Genomic DNA, 19,146 nt, shown 5'->3' with positions numbered 1-19,146 from the left:
AGGAAAAGGAAGGAGGAGCCGACACGCCCCTTCTTCCGGTGTTTTGCCTTTGTGTTGCGAGTATCGCGTGTCGGAATCTCAGTGGACGGAGTGACGGCGGAGGAGAGTTCAGCCCGCCTCATTTACTGTTGGGTCTTCCCTGGACTTCCCTGTTTGGGTAAGCAACGCGCCCTGGCATTTACATACTCATTTCTGGTATTTGAGAATGTTCAGGTGGTTGAAAGCCTCGCTGCGCCTTTTGTAAATGGGGTTAAAAACAGCAACGTTTAAAACCATTATCTTCGGAAGCAATTGTAATCCTCTTAACTTCGAAGTGGATATCCACCATCAGCCATCCAATCCCTTCGGTAGTGGGGCAGGGAGGAATACATAATATTGTTACAGTATTGGATATTCGGAAAAACCTCAATGCATCTGAATAGCTTTTTTTAAAAAAAATCAATCCCCTGCTATTGAAATCTGAACTTTCATTTAGTTCACTTTTGATAAATACGTATAAGATTGCATTGTGAAATTATTGCTATTTGGGGGGGGGGGGCTTTCCAACTGCTGTTTTATACGTTAAAAAAGACCTTAAACATTTTGTGTTCTTGTTGGAAAGTTTAAGGAACACCATTTAAATAGTACTATATGCCCATTTAAAAATAAATAGTAGTGGCATGGAAGAATGTGCATATTTTAGACTTTTTAAAATTTATATATGGAGAAAAATATCCATCGACCATAATTTTCCAACTAAAGATTGTTTTTATTTTTAAAAAAGTTGTTTGTTGGAGTAAATGCAACAGTAACTACATCCACAGATCCAAAAGAGGTTTTTATTGCCTGATCCAGGGGTGGGTTCCTGCCAATTCTAACCTCTTCTATAGAAGAGGTTCCACAAATCTACCGTGCCGTTTAGAACTGGTTCCAGCTCCTTACCCCCGCCCGTCCGCACCATGCTTTCCCCGCCTGCTGCTCACTGATTGGCTGGCTCACCAATCGCCCCACCCGCCTTTAAGAGTCCTATCTAAACCTTAAAGTCTTAAAGCTGTCAACTTTGAACATCCCTGGGGGTTTTTTTTTCTAAAGGGTTGGGGTGCAAGGGTCTTGTAACTTAACAGCTTTAAGACTTGCACACTTCAATGCCAGAGTTCTTGAGCCAACATGACTGGAGGAGGAATTCTGGGAGTTGAAGACTACAAGTCTTAAAGCTGTCAATTTTGAACACCCTGGGGTTTTTTTCCCTAAAGGTTTAGGGGTGCAAGGGTCTTGTAACTTGACAGCTTTAAGACTTGCACACTTCAATGCCAGAGTTTCTGAGCCAACATTTTGGTTGCTAAACAAGAGCTTTGTTAAGTGAGATTCACCACATTTTACAAGTTGGCCACGCCCATCCTGTCACATGACTGCCAAGCCATTCCCACTCAGTCACATGGCAGGCAAGCCACTCCCACCCGGTCACGTGGCCGGCAAGCCACTCCCACAAAGCAGGCCACACCTACAGAAGAGATTCTAAAAAAATTTGAAACCCACCACTGGCCTGATCCTATAGCAATCCCCTTCTTCAGGGTGGTGGGAGCTGATGATACATTTTGAATTTGGGGAATATGGCTCCAAATGGCTGCTTGTGGAGCTTGCACATTCACCAATGAATATCAGTATAATTAGTTTCAGAGGTACTACAGCACCCCCACCCCCATCCCCAATACATTACCTTTGGTTATCTTTGTCCAACTTGAGGGCAACTGGCATACTTCCAAACAAGCACAGAGATATATTTACCCATTGTTTCCATTTCAAATAGAATTACTACATCCATTTAAAGTTTACAGGTATCTGTAAGCTCTGAGGCTGTTTCCCTATTTTAATTAAAAATTAAAGCACACCAAGTTTTCCAGTTTTAATTTTTAAGCTTTGCAGTGTAAAAATTCCCTCAAGATAGAACTCTTTAGGTGAAGAGGAGTATTTCTGGATACATTGGCATCATTAGATGCCACTTTCTAGCACTGACCATATCAGTGGAAGTTCTGAAAAGGCCATAGTTGTTGTGATATCATTCTCTAATGCACAAATGTCAAACTTAAGGCTCATGGGCCAGATCCTGCCTGTGATATGTTTACATCTGGCCTGGGATCAGACTAGTAGGAAGAGGTGATTGACACCAAAGAGGCTCCCAAACTCCCACTAGGGGTGACCAATCTGTTTTTGGTTGTTCCTTTAGCTGTCTATGATTCTCTTATAGGGGCTGCTTGGGTCCCAGAGCTGTGGGGTCCCAAGATGTTATTTATGGAGAAGGCGCTCCAGGTAGCCCTTCTTTCTTTCCAGAGCTGAGTTTGCAGCGGATCAGTGCTGGGGACTTGGTGAGCAAGCACTGTGGTTCTCCCGAGGGCAGAGGGAGGGGCTTCCTTGAGGGTCAGACTAGAGGGGGAGCATGCCTACAGGTAGGGCGATTGAGGTAGGTGGTATTTCCACTGTTCCTGGGACATTGGGCTCTTCAGTGCAGTTCTGGGCCTCAATCATTTTCTCCACTCCTCCCTTTACCAAGGATTCCTTGGGTGCTTCCTGGAAGGAGAGCATACCCTCCTTCGGGAGCCTTTCCTTCCCAAGACTTGGCAGCCCCTGCTTGTCTCAAAGCAGTTTGGCCAGAGCTTGGGCCTAATGGACTTGGTGGGTTAAAAATATCACAGGACCCAAACAAAGCACCCAAGGGAGGGAGGCTGACCTGGATTTCCAGGATGGGTGACATTAATGTATTACTTACGCCCTTCATCACAGGCCTTAAGAAGAGGCATGCAAAGGCATGAGCCCCTCATCCTAGTCCCACTCTTGTCAACCAGATATGCTGATAAATCCATACTCTGCTTTGTGTGGCTCAGAAGCAGGCATTGAAAGGCAAATGTCTTTAAAGGTGATAGGCAGCCATTATGACTGATAGCCAGTGATATATATTTATTACTTCAACTTATATAGCTGGTCATCTCAAATACATGACTGGGGAGTTTATAGCAATTAAAAATAGAATAACAAAATAGTACACATACACAGTGTATATTCCATGTTTTTGATGTCATGTATGTATGTATGTATGTATGTATGTATGTATGTATGTATGTATATATATATATTACTTAATCTCCTTTGAGATCTATAGATTCAAACTCCATAGTTTCCCCATGAGCTAAGTTCTGGATCTCTTGTAAACTCTACTCTTATTAAATAGTGGACTTTAGGTTCTGTCATTGTTTGAAACAGGAAAAAACCTCTTATCAATCATGCTTAAGTGGTATCATTAAAGGAGCATATGTAACCTAATACTTGGTCAGGTACAAATTTACTTACTTTTAGCCAGCCAGATACAGTTTGCACCTTCACAGTTTTAACTTAGCTTGAGCACAGAGTGTTTCATATTGAAATATTAAATTTTTGTACTGTTCTCTATCTAAGAATTTCATGTGTACGTTCTCTGTAATTCTTACTCCAGTTGTTTAAGGGAAGGCCACATCTATTTACTGGAAACAAATTATAGATTTAGAGCTGGCAGGGGAGAGCCAGGGGTTAGAATCAGACGGGGTATTATTTGGGGCCAAGGGGCAGGGAGAGAATTGTAAATAAGACAAAGTAAGTAAGTGAGTTAATTCATACATAGAGCTTATTATTCAATTTTATCTTGCGTGTTTGCACCAAACCATAACATCTGGCCTGAGAAGATTACAGTAGCAGAACATATTTTAACTGAGGTCTCTTGAGTTAAAATCTATCACTCTATTTAAAAAATAGCATTAGGTTTACCTTTTGCAGCTTTTTACATAATATAACAAAAAGGCCACATAGTCACCCACCTCCGATTTAAATACTAGAAGTGGTGCTATAGAGCAGAAAAATAATAGCAATAGCACTTAGACTTATATACCATTTCACAGTGCTTTACAGCCTTCTCTAAGCAGTTTACGGAGTCAGCCTATTGCCCCCAACAATCCGGGTCCTCATTTTACCCACTTTGGAAGGATGGAAGGCTGAGTCAACCTTGAGCCATTCAGAATCGAAGTTCCGGAGTGAGCAGTGAGTTGGTCCTGCAATACTGCGTTCTAACCACTATACGCCATGACTCTTAATCTGTCTGTTCCCCTCCTTGTACGATAGAATATAATTCTTGATGTATCTTCTTTTCTATTTTCTTTAAAGAAAAAGGCCAGTTCTTTTTCCATTTTCTGTACAAAGACTTTTTCTTTCAATATGATATTATTTAATGTCCATCTAGATCTTGTCCTTTGGCCCTTCCATTTGATTGTAATTGGATTATGATCTGCCCAGGTGCTTGTTTCAATCTCAATTTCTTGTACGTTACAGATCAGTTGAGGCCCATATCATATCGATTCTGGAAAACGATGAACGTCTATTTGAATAAAAAGTATATTGTTCTTTTGTAGGATTTCTTTCTCTCCGAATATCTTTTGAATTTGTTTCATCTATCATCCTGAAAAAGGATTTCGGAAGCATAAAAGACAACATAAAAAATTCTCATCCATTACATACATCATGTCGTTTGGTTACAAGCTTTTGTGCATCCATATTTTCAATTACGTATACAGTCACAAATTTTCCATCTAATATAACTAGGTACCTCACTTTCATTGTACATCAATATTTCTTTCCTTTCAGCGAACCTAATTCCCTTGCATTCTTGATTCTCTGTTTAATAACAATATACCTTTATGTAATCACTTATCTCATTCTGATTATTTTTACAGTGTAAAAGAATTTACCAACTGTTTATGTTTATACATCACTACTTTCAATTATGCATAATCCCGCCAATCATCCATCAAGTATGCTTATGTTCATTGTTGTCCTTGTACATCATGCAATTGCACACACAAAAATCTGATTTGGACTATGTTGATATTTGTATGATGGGAGACTTCAATGGCATTGTAAACCAGAACATGGACTACAAAACACACAAAACAACAAAGAATATAATTCTTTATTGGCCAAGTGTGATCTGGATTCTTTTTAACATACCAGACTAGATTCTGCCTCAGCACACACTTCTCCAGTGTAAATATGTCTGTCGTGTGTGTTTTGGTTTATAATTTGTGTATTATGGCTTGGTGTGTGCTGATTGATTTTCACCAGGTTTTAGGACTTTCTGGGTTTTGTTTGTCCCCCAAATAAACATGTAGATTGACTTCCTCTAAGGCAGACATGTCAAACTCAACTCATTCCTCTCCACCAGGGAAGAGCTCAGCAGCAGCAGCAGCAGCTTCTGGAGCCAACACCTGCAACGGTCACCTGTCAAACCGGAAAGCAGCTCCAACACTAGCAGCCTTGCGCTGGGAACCAGCTCTTCTTTTACCCCAGAAGATCCAGACTCACAGCATCCTACTGAGTCTCCAGAGTGGATACCTAGAGCACTCACAACTGCTCACCTCACGCAACAGCTGGGATTTTGACCTTTCTGTGCAGCCTCATATTCCATATATACAACATCTGCGGTGAAAAAGACCCGAGTGCCTATACTGATATTTAACACACACACACACACACACACACACACACACACACACCCAAATGGCCAAACGGAAAGTGGACTTTGAAAACAGATGCTTTCAAAAGAGGTGGGAGGCAGAGTACCTGTTTGCTGACATTGATGGTAAGGCCATGTGCCTTGTTTGCGGAGGCCATGTGGCTGTACTTAAAAAATATAACATGAGGCGGCACTATGAGACGAAACATGAGGACAAGTACAAACACATGGACATACAGCAGAAGCTGAAGAAGGTGGAAGAGTTTAAAAAGAGCCTGATGGCAAAGCAGCGTGTGTGCAGAAAAGCAAAATCACAAAGTGAGGCTGCTCTGAAAGCTAGTTTTATAGTGACAGAAGAGATAGCTAAATCAGGCCGGCCATTTACGGAGGGGGAGTTTTTGAAGCGCTGCATGATTAAAGTGTGTGAAGTCTTGTGCCCAGATCAAAGGCAAGCATTTATGAATCTAAGCCTAAGTAGAAACACTGTTGCCGATCAGATATGTGAGCTTGCCACTGATTTACAAGTACAGTTATTTGAAAAAGGAAAAGATTTCATTGCGTATTCCCTTGCTGTGGATGTGAGCACGGACATCACTGGCGTGGCACAGCTGACAATCCTTATCCGTGGAGTGGACTCAAGTTTATGTGTTACAGAGGAACTTTTGGATACAAGATCAATGCATGGCACTGTCACAGGTAAAGACGTATTTGAAGCAGTGTCAAAATGTGTAAATGACATGAAACTCCCCTGGGACAAACTTACGGGATTGACAACAGATGGAGCACCTTTGATGTGCGGGGAAGAGAGTGGATTAGTGGGAAGGATGCGAGAGAAGATGAAGAGCGAGAATTGCATAGGTGAGCTGATAGTATATCACAGCATCATACACCAGGAAACACTGTGTGGCAAAGCCCTGAAGATGGAACATGTGATCAGCACCGTAACACAGATAGTTAACTTTATAAGAGCCAGAGGTTTAAATCACGGTCGATTTAAGCCTTTTCTGGAGGAAATCTATTCTGAACTTGGTGATCTGCCCTATCACGCAGAGGTGCGATGGCTATGTCATGAAAAAGTGCTCAGTGGATTTTTTGAGTTGCGCGAGGAGATCTGTCAGTTCATGGAAAGTAAAGGAAAAGACTCCTCGGTACTGCAGGACGAAGAGTGGCTGTGCGAGTTAGCTTTCCTGTGCGACATAACTAAGCATCTCACTGTGCTAAACCTTCAGCTTCAGGGGCGGCACCACGTGATCACGGACATGTATGATGCAGTGAATGCCTTTCAGGTGAAGCTGCAACTGTGGGACGCTCAGATGCAGCAAGGAAACTTGAGTCACTTCCCCTGTTGCCAAACGATCATAAACCAAGTCTCCACCGCCGTGTTCTCACATGCTTATTTTGGTGATAAACTCCACACCCTCCACATGGAGTTTACGCGTCGCTTTGTTAAATTTGAAGGACAGAGATCCCATTTTGAACTGCTCAGTAATCCATTTGCAGTTGACGTGGAGAAAGCCCCTGTAAATATCCAGATGGAGCTGATAGAGCTGCAATGTAGCAGCACACTTAAGGCGAAGTACGATTCTGTAGGGCCCCTACGGTTCAGCAGGTTCATCCCCGAAACGATGCCCCAACTCCGCCTACAAGCTGCTCAAATGCTCTGCATGTTTGGTAGTACATACGTGTGTGAGCATGTTTTCTCTGTGATAAAGGTGAACAAAAGCGTACACAGAAGTCTTCTCACTGATGCACACCTCCACTCTATCCTGAGAGTTTCCACAGCTCAGAACCTATCCTCAAACATAGATGAACTTGTAAGCAAAAAAATATGCCAGGCATCTGGCTTGGACAACACGGCATGAGAAAGAGAACTAAATAGCGTATGCTTTTTCTTTGTTGTTTCAGATTTATTTGAAATATTTGAATTGAATGTTAATCCTGTTTGGCCCACATCTTAGCCATACTGCACTTCTGAACTAATACGATACATAGTCTTACATGCAGGTGGCCCTTTGAGGGCAGCCATATGCTGATATGGTCCTCAGTGAAATTGAGTTTGACACCCCTGCTCTAATGCATGCATGCAAAAGGTGGTATTCAGCAACTTCTGACCAGTTCTGGAGAACCGGTAGCAGAAATTTTGAATAGTTCGGAGAACCAGTAAGGAACACCTCTAACTGGCCCCACCCCCATCTATTTTCTGCCTCCCGAGTCCCAGCTGATTTTGCAGTATCCTTGCCCTGGAGTGGGGAGGGAATGGAGATTTTACAGTATCCTTGCCCTGCCATGCCCAAGTCACGCCCAGAGAACCGGTAGTAAAAAAAATCTGAATCCCACCACTGATGCATGGACACCAATCTGAAGTCCTTCAACAGACTGCTTGCATTTGCCATGATCAGTCCTACAGTCTTAAGCCTTCTATGAAGCACTTCAGGTGCAAGGAAAAAATGGGCTTTCCTATGTTCAATTCCTTAATGTAGCTGCATGTGGTAAAAGCAATTGGGACAAATGCTTTATGGGTACCCTTATAGACACTGTATTTCCCAACCTCAACAACGATAAGATATGTAGGCTTTATAGCCCAAAGTTTCCCCAGCCAGTAGAGGAATAATATCCTGCTGCAGAGAATGATAATGTTAAACCCTGTTTATTAGCAAATATCAATAAAGGAACCACATTACAAGATTCTCCTTTACTATCAGTTCTGGTAACTTCTATCAAAAGATGCAAGATAAATTGTTTCTAATTTATCAAAAGATATTACGGTCAAAGGAATGCTGATTATACTGCCAGTTGTGGACATTATCTTTTTCTATCATCCTTTGTTCCTGGGAGCATTTTATCCAGTTGATAAGAGTATAACAGAGCCAGGAGCCGGTAGAGCAACAGGCGATGGCTTGCGTGCCCAGAGAGATGGCTCTGCGTGCCACTTCCGGCATGCATGCCATAGGTTCACCATCACGGTCCTAAGTCCTCTCCCAAATTACTTGCATAGAGCTTTGGTGACCCTGTATATTGATCAAGGATTTCCTGTTGCCCTGAAGGAAGAATAACTGAAAGGACCATGTTTTGCTGGTTAGAATCCTGTTTGCAGTCTGCTATTTTAACACATTTTATAATTAGTTATTCCCTAGTTTTTGATCCTTTAATAGTATTTTTTTTGTTGGCTTTAGTACTTACTCATATGAGGGTAATAATGCTGACATCCCCTTCTCCCTCACATTTTAAGTTGGTTTAGGTTTATGTTGATCCAGCACAAGAATAGACTAATGAACCATTTCTTAAGGGAAGATGTTCACAACATTTTATCACCATGATGATGCTGGGTGATGCTAAACAATGTTCTTGCAAAAATTCAAAGGCTGCTTTACATATTTTTCTCTAGCTAAGCTCGTTCTTAAGGGGCATGGTGGCTCAGTGGCTAAGACACTGAGCTTGTTGATCAGAAAGGTCGGCAGTTCGAATCCCTAATGGAGTGAGCTCCCGTTACTTGTCACAGCTTCTGCCAACCTAGCAGTTCAAAAGCATGTAAAATGCTAGTAGAAAAATAGGAACCATCTTTGGTGGGAAGGTAACAGCATTCTGTGCACCTTTGGCATTTAGTCATGCCGGCCACATGACCACAGAAATGTCTTTGGACAGCGCTGGTTCTTCAGCTTTGAAATTGAAATGAGCACCGCCCCCTAGAGTCGGGAACAACTAGCACATATGTGCGAGGGGAACCTTTACCATTTATCTAAGCTCTTTCTTAGATTATGATCATACCTGAGATAGCCATTGGAAAGGCATTCTCTGCCTTTAGTGTATTACTAAAATGTTGAAAAAATGACTAATTTGAGAGGTCACTCTTGCTACAGTACACAGTAGCCAATTGTAGTGGAAAAGTATCTACTATGAAATAAATTGTAACATGCAAGCTAGATAGCATTGCTTGAGCCAACACAAGTCAGAAAACACTACTTTTGGTGTTACGTTGCAAAAAATGGAAAACTTCCCAATAAGGATATAGCACTGAATGCCAGAATGCAGCTTTCAAAAGTTAATAATATCATCACCAAACAAAAACATCATCCTGATACCATGGAAAGTGCCTTAAAACTTATGAGATACCATGGAAAGCAGGGCAGATGTTAAAGTTAAGCAGATTCAACATAGTGTTATTTCAGTGCTGGGTGGAAATTTGCATTGTAATAAAATACAGTTAAAAGCCATACAGTAATATATTTCAAATGGATAGACTCATCCATCATAGTTCCAATCTAAAGTACTAGTCATTGGTTTCCCATCATGCTTGTATAATTATATATTATGAATAATTACTAGTAGATGTGCTTGTCCGCTAACTTGAAGAAAATACTTTTCTTACGTAGAAAATAGAGTATGTCTAAGGATGGGAAATACAATTCCTCTGTGAAAGCAAAGCAGATCATAGAAGGAGTTTTGCCTAGATACTTTTTTATAGCAAATATCTAATAGCACAGGAACACTTACCAGCATTAAACATTCTGATTATGCAGGGCCAGTTTACAGCATTACTCAAGCTAACATTAACAAAGGTAGGCTTCCTATTACAATAGTGTGTTGGGTGATGCTAAACAATGTTCTTGCAAAAGTGGCCCTTCCATTCAAATGCTGCTTTGCACATTTTTCCCTTTCTATGATCTAGTTTCTTAGAATATGAATATAAGTCTAAGATGTCTCGATGACATGAATATGTACAACAAATTGTATTGTCTAAGAATACCTAATCATGCTATTTTTGGCTCTTCGTAGTTCCTCCTTCAGTCTTGGCAAGTGTACAAATTATTCGTTGCCTTTTAAGTTCAGATTTTATGTTGGAGAACATAGTCATGGGCAAAATTCCACCTTAATTGTCTGTGTCACAAAATCCACAAAACTTTTTCATGTACTTAGTTAGCTTGGTTTATTTTCTTTACAAAGTTTGTTTTTCAGAAATAATTTATTTTCTGTGCATATAGTAAAGATAGGGTTAGAAGAGAGGCAGATAAAAAAAATAAGGGGCTAAGAAAGGACAGGAAACATTGCAGACACAATCTGAAACCCTGTCCCAGGCATTAAGTAGGCTTATATTTCTTTTAATAGTTGTCTGTGCGTTCAGAATCTGCAGGTCTGTGGATTTTTAAAAAAAAATTCACAGAATCAAATCAAAGTGACCTCAACAGAGCAGGCACATACATATAAATAGCTTGGAGTGCAATTCCAAGCTTCCTTATGGCACGTACAGTCATCCTGTGCCAATATGATAGTCCCAATAAATTCATTCTTTGAGGAAACTCTGGTTTTGATTGCTAGCTTCAGAGTTTTGATTGCTTTGGGTCTGTTACTTTGAACCCTGACACATGCATTTATTGAGCAAGTGTGGTCTTCTTAATTTCTGTTGAAATTGGTGTTCCTTATCCTGTGGGTCTGCTTCCAGGGATGCTCTAAAGATCATTTAATATCAACCAGGCTAACAAACTCTAATCCTTAGGACTCTCTTTGTAAACTCTCTATTCATTAATATTTTAAAATGCCAGGAGTCATCTTAAACAACATATCTGGGACATTGACTTTTGAAACAGTTTTAAGTCCAGTATCCCACCCTACAGTTAATGTATTCCTCTTAAATGTGGAAGTGCCATCATCTTGATCTCTTTTCAATTCTAATTCTGAAATTCCATTGAGATTTTACCTTGGCCAAGTTGGTTTCACTGCCCTCTGCAGTCTTGACTGCTGCTGGGGGTATAAAAAAATCCCTTTTCAGCAAATGCTGATAGCTCTGTGGAATTTGTGCTCCCCTGTTGCTTTCTATATAGGTAATCTAGGAAGACATCCATTTTAAAGAACTACCACGATAGAGAGCACAATAGCAATAGCACTTAGACTTATATACCGCTTTATAGTGCTTTACAGCCCTCTCTAAGCGGTTTACAGAGTCAACATATCGCCTCCAACAATCTGGGTCCTCATTTTACTGATCTTGGAAGGATGGAAGGCTGAGTCAACCTTGAGCCTGGTGAGATTCAACCTGCCAAACTGCTGGCAGCCGGTGATCAGCAGAAGTAGCCTGCAGTACTGCGCTCTAACCACTGCGCCACCATGGCTCATATACAATGGTCTAACTGCTTCTAACTGACCAGGATCGTGCCATTATCTTTCTAGCTTGGCATTGTGCTACCATTTCTTGTATCTATCTTACCTATGATTGAAGTTTAGCACAAACTTCTATGATTGCCCCTGCCATCTGTACTACAGTTATTATAATAATGTGCCTTATGTACATTTCATTTTATTTTTTACAAATATTTTTTAAATAATTACAGGTTTGTGTATTTTATTGTTGCGTTCTCTGGCCCAAAGGCCATAATAAAAGTTTTGTCAGAATCCGGATTCTAGATGGTATGTAGGATAATGATAACGTTGTCAGTTGACTGGGACTTGGGCTACCTCCCTTGATGGTAGGCCTTCCATATGCGTGCTGTGCCATCCAGTGAAACTGACACGTACTGCGGAAAATCAAAGAAGAAAGTAAGTTAGGAGTTGCAGCGGCAACACTATACAAGGTTCCAAGAACATGGATTAAACATACTGATTGCCCACAGTCCTTGTCTCGTGAGTTTTCCGACTGTATTGTTCTCCCATCCAATTGTAGGCCAAAGACTGGCTCCAGCCTAAATTCCGATCGGCCGTACCTCAAGGACATGGCTCTCCTACCTGCTTCATTTCTGGGACATGGATGAGACCCTTGATAGAATCTTGATGTCCTGTGTAACTTTGCACCAATGCTCCAGAATTGGGGTCATAAATCCTGCAAATAGAAAAAGGCAGAGTTGCAAACCTATTCAAGGGTAAGCTATCCTTTTTTTGTTTCCGCTTCCCTTATTACCAAGTGCCTTACCCTGTGGCTACCTGATAGTATCGTGGTCTCCTGCCATAATACATCCATTGATCTGGTCAATGCAAATGCAAGTGATTCCTCTAAGGGCTTTTATGTTCCGGACACAACATCCACCATCTTTACTCTAGGTGAACCAGAGAAAAACAAATCCCACCAACAAGGAAGATACTTATTCCCCAGCTTCAGCGATAACTCACTATACAAATACAACTTTTGAAATTCTATTGTGACCTTTGCCTCTCTAATAATTGTCAGGCAGAAGTATTTGCATTTAGTCAGAAAAATCATTATAGGGTCCATAAGGGCTAATGTATATTTCTATTGTCTACCTATCACTACGTGAAATAGGGGAGGAAGTTACTTACCCAGAGTTGAATGGTGCCGTCTTCAGCACCAGTGACCCATTTGTTTTGTTGTGGGTGCCATGCCAGGGCTAGGACTGTGATTTTGTGCCCACAGAGTTCAGCCATGAGCTCCAGATCAGCACAATGAAAATTGAAAGCGCAGATGAAAACTCCAGTGCTGGTAGAAAAGGCAAATTCCCTCCTTTCAGGAGCACAGGAGTGTAGGCTGTGAAGAGCAAGGACAACAGGACATTTGGGAAACTCAGATTATTAGTGATACAGTCTCTCTGATAGAGGTGGGCAACTATAGCAACTTTATGACCTATGGACTTCAACTCCCAGAATTCCTGAGCCAGCCATGCAGGAACTTGTACTTCTCATGCGTGCTACTGTCCGTATTGCCATGGAAGATCCTTTTTAATCCTCCACTCCTGCATCCAATTTAAACTTTCAGAAGAAGAAATTCTTCTCTGTGTAGAAAGTCAGCACCCACCCACCCTCTTAGAGAATGAAATATTTTGGGGAATATTAAAAAGGCAGGATAGAAAACCAGTCTCCTTGCTCCATGCAGAAACTGAGGAGGCCAGCTTTTAGAAATGCAGATTTGGTAATCCATTCAGAAAGACTAGGTCAGACAGAAACTCCAGGTAAACAACACAACTAGGCAAGGCAAAAGTTGACAAGATTAGCTCAGACAAACACATAGGATTTGCATTTCCCCCTTTGCCTATAGAGCAGAGGTGTCAAATTTGCGGCCCATGGGCCGGATGTGTTGAGCACCAGCTACACCCATCCTGGTTTAGCGAAGGGGGAAAAAGTCATGATGTGTCACATGATGACGTGACATCGCGAGTTTGACCCCTGTGCTATAGGGCCAGCCATGACCCCATAGGAATCAAGAAGGTATAAAAAAACCCACCCACTCTCACCTACTTTTTGTCAGCTGTCGCAGAACTGCACGCTGCGATTCTGCTCTGCAATAAACTTTCTTTCCAATCGGCCTCCATGTTATTTCCAGATTCTTTCTCCCAGCTTGGAACTGAACCTCCCAACCTCAGAGAGCACATGGAAGCTGTTTTGTTTATCAAACCAAGGCAGGAAGGTTTACCCACCTCTTCTGGGAACAGGCCACATCCAGGATAGGCCCGTTATCCCCAGGCAGATTGGAGAAGGCGTTTTGAAAGCAGCGCTTTTGAAGATTCCAGAGGCACAGCCTTCCATCCCATCCCCCACTGAGCTGCAATGAAAGGTGGCCAGGTGAGAACCTGATTCTGGGGGCTCTGCCCCCTCTGATCCTCTCTCCCTCCCCCCCCCCTCTTTCATACCTTCATTCCTTGCTGGAAAGAGCCTTAGAGGGCTATGGGTCCCACTTTACAGAGTACACAATGCTTGCTTTGTGGGTATCCTTTATGGAAAGGATCGTGCTGAGCTCGTCCGCCACCCTGAAGCGCATTTCTGGATAGCGTCTCAAGCGTGAACCGAACGGATCAGCAGTCTTAGGCAGCCAAACAACTACAGGTAGTCCTCGACTTACAACAGTTCATTTAGTGACAGTTCAAAGTTACAGCAGTGCTGAAAAAAGTGACTCGGGACCGTTTTTCACACTTACGACTGTTGCAGCATCCTCATGGTCGTGGATGAAAATTCAGATGCATGGCAACTGGCTTATATTTATGATGGCTGCAATGTTCTGGGGTCAGGTGATCCGCTTTTGCGACCTCCTGACAAGCAAAGTCAACGGGGAAGCCAGATTCACTTAACAACTGTGGTACTAACTTAACAACTGCACTGGTTCACTGAACAGCTTTGGCAGGAAAGGTCGTAAAATGGGGCAAAACTCACTTAACCAAAGTTTCATTTAGCAACATACATTTTGGGCTCAATTGTGGTCATAACTCGAGGGCTACTTGTATTAACACTGTAAGTCTCCTGGCTAATGTCATACACTAAATAAATAATGAAAAGGCATCTAGTCCAAAGCCATTTTAAGGTGAAAGGTTCATGAAGTGGGAGACCAGCAGGAACATTTACAGTTAACACTTGTATGTCAGATAGTCACAAAATAGTTTTTTTCTGATATAGGGCCCTTAGCTGATACAGAGTATTAGTTCATTTACTTGTATATAAATTGTATATAAATTTATATAATCTTATTCTCTTTTTGTGGTTCATATATCAGCATCTACCCTATATTAATAATTATGGATTGAGGATGGCTTCCTATTTTTATACTTTAACCATTCCTAAGTATAGAAGAGCTTTTTCCTTAGCTCTCTTTAATGTCTTGCCCTCAGCACTTTTGGATGGTCATTTTAAGAGGCTCCTGACTAACGAGCGGCTATGCCCGTGTGACAGAGCCGAGGTTGAAAGTGTGGAGCACGTCCTTCTATTTTGTCCCATGTATAACGCAGACAGATCCAAGTTACTGTCTCTTCTTGAAATCGTCCCTTCTAGACCTAATGGCTGTAATTTGTTTGTCTATTGCCTTGGAGATGGCTCCTCATACATCACCTCTCAGGTTTCCAATTTTTTCTTAAGAGCTGTAACCGTTGGAGGAGAACGCTGTAACTTTCCTTAGTTAAGCTTTTGGTGACTGATTGCTATGATGCTATGATCAATGTCTCTTTGTAGTACTTGTGTTTTTGGTCTGTGACTGTAAATAAATTTATATATATATATATACCCTATATAATCTTTCTCCTGTCTTCCACTTACCAGATAAGGGGCGTGAATACCATTCTCATTTGGTACCAATGCAAGTGCTGTAATCACGCTGGCGTGTCCACACAATGCTATTCTGCATATGAGATCTATTTAAAGTAATGATTTGGGGAAACAGCGATTGGATGGGAAAGAGAAAAGAGAGATCACTCCACCATTAGGAAACTGAGCCGACACTACTATTATAACAAATATACAATTTGATTTACGGTATGTTCTATTTTTTCCACCTTTTTAAAATATAGAAACATTAGCCTGGCAGTTAACAACCTGCAAAAATCATTTGCTAAGATAAACAGAAGGTAGAGGCCAATGAAGAATAACAGAACAACAGCATAAAAGAGTTGGAAGGGGCGTTGGAGGTCTTCTAGTCCAACTCCCTGCTCAAGCAGGAGACCCTATATCACTTCAAATGACTGTCCAATTTCTTCTTAAAAACCTCCAGTGATGAAGCACCCACAACTTCTGAAGGCAAGCGATTCCACTGATTAATTGAGCAGGGAAGAATTCTCAAAGTCACATATAAAAGAAAACTGTAGTGCCATACATTTGTATGGCATTTACAACATGTACATTTGCATATGTTGCAGTTCTTACGTCTCATCAAGCCGGCGGCCATCTAATTTAGTCACAAGATCTGTTTGATCATTCTAACAAAACAACAACAACAACAACTCAATTAAGTTTTAGAGGCTCTGTTTTTCTTTGTTCAGGTCTCCTGGTTTATTTGTAATCCTGTTTCATTCAAAATAGCTCAGACAATTGATAACAGCCCACATTTACAGTGCCTCAGTTTCTTTCACTTAAAAAAAATGCCTTTGGACAGCAATAGATCATTCAATGCTTCTTTTGGGATGTCTCTGAAATTTCTACCCCATCCTGAATTGTTTTTACCTGAGATACAGCTGCTTGAAGGGTCAAAGACCATCTCACCATGGGCAGAATCTTTTCCTAATGTTTGGGAGTCTTGATCCAATGCAGACATATTTTGCTGTAACGCGAAGGAAAATATCAAATAGTTCCTGAATCCTTTTTTTAAGGCAATAAATCTTCCACCTGGATATTGTTATTATGCACCCAAGAGTTTATTTCAGCATTTACCAACCGTATGATTACTAGATTTGTTGAACTTAAAAGTCCTACAGTTTCTAGTTCCTATGGCAGCATTTCTATAATAACTAGGAAGTATAGGAATTGAAATGAAAGGAATCCAAATATGGAGATTATTAAGTTTATCAAGTTAGGGTACACTGGTCAATTCCACAGATGTTAAAGTAAAGTTTGTGGTCCCTGGGAGAGAATCCAAGTTCTGAGTTAGGCCACATATTCCTCTGATCACTATCCCCTTGTTCAGAGTCAACTATTTTTTCCCTAAAGCTATATACCTGTCTATCTGATGTAGCTTTCCTATATAGGAAGATAAAGGTCATTACTCTTTGAAGATGACTGACAAAGATGTGATTTTGACTGCCTTCCGTCCAATCACAGGAAGAAGAGTTTGCTCTTACCTGGACAATGGGCTCAGCACCTGGGGTGAAGGTCTCAAATTCCCAGAGGTAAATATTCCCGTTGGTTGCTGACATCACTAGAATATCCAGCTGTTCAATAAAGATGACCCTGTCAAGGACCAGGGTTTGGTTATCAAAGCTGCCCTAAATCAGCATTCAAGGTCTGATTTGAAAGCCCAAACCCAACTTCTTCCTTTTTCTTACACATACTCCCTGCCCCCCTCTGCCAGCAGCTAAGAAGGTGTGGATCAGTGGTGGGTTCCAGATCCTGTTGCAACTGGTACGGTGCAACGGGCCCCGCGTCTCCCACATGCATCTCCACGACGCCTCCATGACCCGCCAGCTGGTTGGTGGAGCATTGTGCAGGTGCTGTGTGCGGAAGCGCCAAAGAACTCAAACACAGGTAAGGAGCTCGGGCTCTGTAGCACCGTACTGGAACGGTACCCAGTGCCCCCGGCAAGCACCGGTACGCCCGTACCAGAGTGTACCACCTGCAACCCATCACTGGTGTGGATTCTTTTTAAAGAATTGCTTGGCAGTTATAACCCGGCAACTTTTAAGTAGCGAGCTTTGATCCCAGACTGTACATATAGCCTTGTATATATACATGTGCTGTATTGTAGTTACTATCTCTTTGAAGACCCTATCTGGCATAACGAAGAGGAAAAAGGCTTTCATAGCACTAATCTATGAAACAAATGGAGAAAGGCCTATCTCACCTCTAGGGGAAAAGGCAGAAATAACTCAATCTAATGTTCTTTGTTCACCTATACTAGCCTGTATCCAAAGAGACCAGATCCTGATAGATACCTAATGAACTCTATTTTTTCTTTTTCTGTGCCTTTGGCTGTGGTCTGGGATCTGCTGTAACAACTTCGGAGCCTACTGCAAGTCCTCAATTTTTGTGCAGATTCTGGACAAGGTTCCGATTCTTTCTGATGGCCTTTCTCTATCTGATCAGCCAAAGGTCCTCGTCGCTCCAAGTGGACTTCGTCTACATGGAAGGATTCCCTGCTAAATGTAACAGATGCACAATCTGTGTTTGCACAATGCACTTAATCAGATTCTTAAAAAATAACTCGCAGATACATTTGTGCAACCCGCTAAATTTGATAAGCATCAATGGTAATTGGATTTTTAATAGCTTAGCACGACATATGAGCCCAACTACTCAGTTAGTTTATATGCATATTTTGCAAACCCACAAAGCAAATTAATTCAGAAAACAAGTTATTGTGTGAGCACAGCCATAAGAGGAGAAAGACCAGAGACACTGCTGTGCAGCTGGGGGTTGGGGGTGAGGCTGAGTTGCTGTATGACTAGAGCAGGTTAGAACCACGAATAGAGGAGGCAGGAAAGAGGACACATAAGACAAGCAGAGCTAGCTTGTCTATGAACACACACTTTTTATACAGTACAATGAAAGAGACAAACTCATCTAAGTGAGAGATGGACGTGAGATTCTTTGCAGATCGTATCACATTGCAGCCTTTTATCTCTTTCGTGGACAAGTGCTCTTGAAGATAATGACCAAATGAAGGTAGAAAGTTTAGCAATTAAACCACCCTATTTTTGGAGTATAAGACGCACCAAGACTTTGAAGAGGTAAAGTTTTGGCCCTCTGCACGCCTTTGTGAAAAACGGGGCATGCAGAGAGTTTGAGAGGCCTGCAAAGTGCTCCTGGGGGCTGGAGAGGGCAAAAACAAACAAAAAAAGCCAGTTATTTTATGAAAATGAGTCCATTTTTTTGCCAAAAACATGGCATGCATAGGCTTTGGGAGGCTTGTAGAGTGCTCCTGAGCGCTTTGGGGGGGGGGGGGGGCAAAAACGAGCAAAAAATGGCCCATTTTTCGCTTGTTTTTTCCCCTCCCCAGCTCCAGTGACGTGCGGTGAGGTTTATGGCTGGTGAGGCTGGTGACGTCATCAGGAAGGCAGGGAATGGGACCACGTGTGCTGGAGGCTCAGGCTGCCTCAGCCTCCAGCACACGTGATCCCATTCCCCGCCTTCCTGAGCGTGCTCCGCCGGCTCGTGCTCCGCAGTCCTCGAAAGTGACTGGAGAACGACGAGAACCTTCCTGCCTCTGCTGGACTTTGCGTGCTTCTCGCGACTGCATATTGCAGTCGCGAGGAGCGCGCGAAATCCAGCAGAGGCAGGAAGGTTCTCGT

At 41.9% G+C, this 19,146-nt stretch overlaps 1 protein-coding gene and 1 long non-coding RNA gene across 3 annotated transcripts in view; one reads left to right on the top strand and one right to left on the bottom strand.

The window, feature by feature from the left end:
- The first annotated feature begins 46 nt into the window (after positions 1-46).
- LOC309383567 overlaps positions 47-19,146 on the top strand; it is a 25,036-nt gene continuing 5,936 nt past the window's right edge. Inside the window, exons 1-6 of one of the 2 annotated variants that reach the window (XR_014173873.1) lie at positions 47-157; positions 2,225-2,342; positions 12,162-12,357; positions 13,770-14,008; positions 15,470-15,682; positions 16,961-17,028. This is a non-coding gene — a long non-coding RNA (uncharacterized lncRNA). Of the gene's footprint in view, positions 158-2,224; positions 2,343-12,161; positions 12,358-13,769; positions 14,009-15,469; positions 16,257-16,960; positions 17,029-19,146 lie in introns of those variants that run through there. The other variant, XR_014173874.1, reaches the window with a different exon arrangement.
- Positions 10,408-19,146, bottom strand: part of LOC309383565 (uncharacterized protein) — a 20,747-nt gene continuing 12,008 nt past the window's right edge. The window contains exons 10-18 of the mRNA XM_081936286.1: positions 17,791-17,994; positions 16,981-17,089; positions 16,367-16,463; positions 15,467-15,561; positions 13,864-13,988; positions 12,773-12,977; positions 12,419-12,531; positions 12,224-12,317; positions 10,408-12,015 (exon numbers count right to left, since the gene is read on the bottom strand). Of these exons, the coding sequence (XP_081792412.1) occupies positions 11,953-12,015; positions 12,224-12,317; positions 12,419-12,531; positions 12,773-12,977; positions 13,864-13,988; positions 15,467-15,561; positions 16,367-16,463; positions 16,981-17,089; positions 17,791-17,994 (1,105 nt within the window). The 3' untranslated portion in view covers positions 10,408-11,952. The remainder of the gene's footprint in view (positions 12,016-12,223; positions 12,318-12,418; positions 12,532-12,772; positions 12,978-13,863; positions 13,989-15,466; positions 15,562-16,366; positions 16,464-16,980; positions 17,090-17,790; positions 17,995-19,146) is intronic.

Source organism: Natrix helvetica (genome assembly GCF_964273705.1).
Source record: "Natrix helvetica genome assembly, chromosome: 1".
Classification (NCBI taxonomy): Eukaryota; Metazoa; Chordata; class Lepidosauria; order Squamata; family Natricidae; genus Natrix; species Natrix helvetica.
Note: the sequence above shows the minus strand (reverse complement) of the source record. Positions and strands in the feature narration are given on the sequence as shown.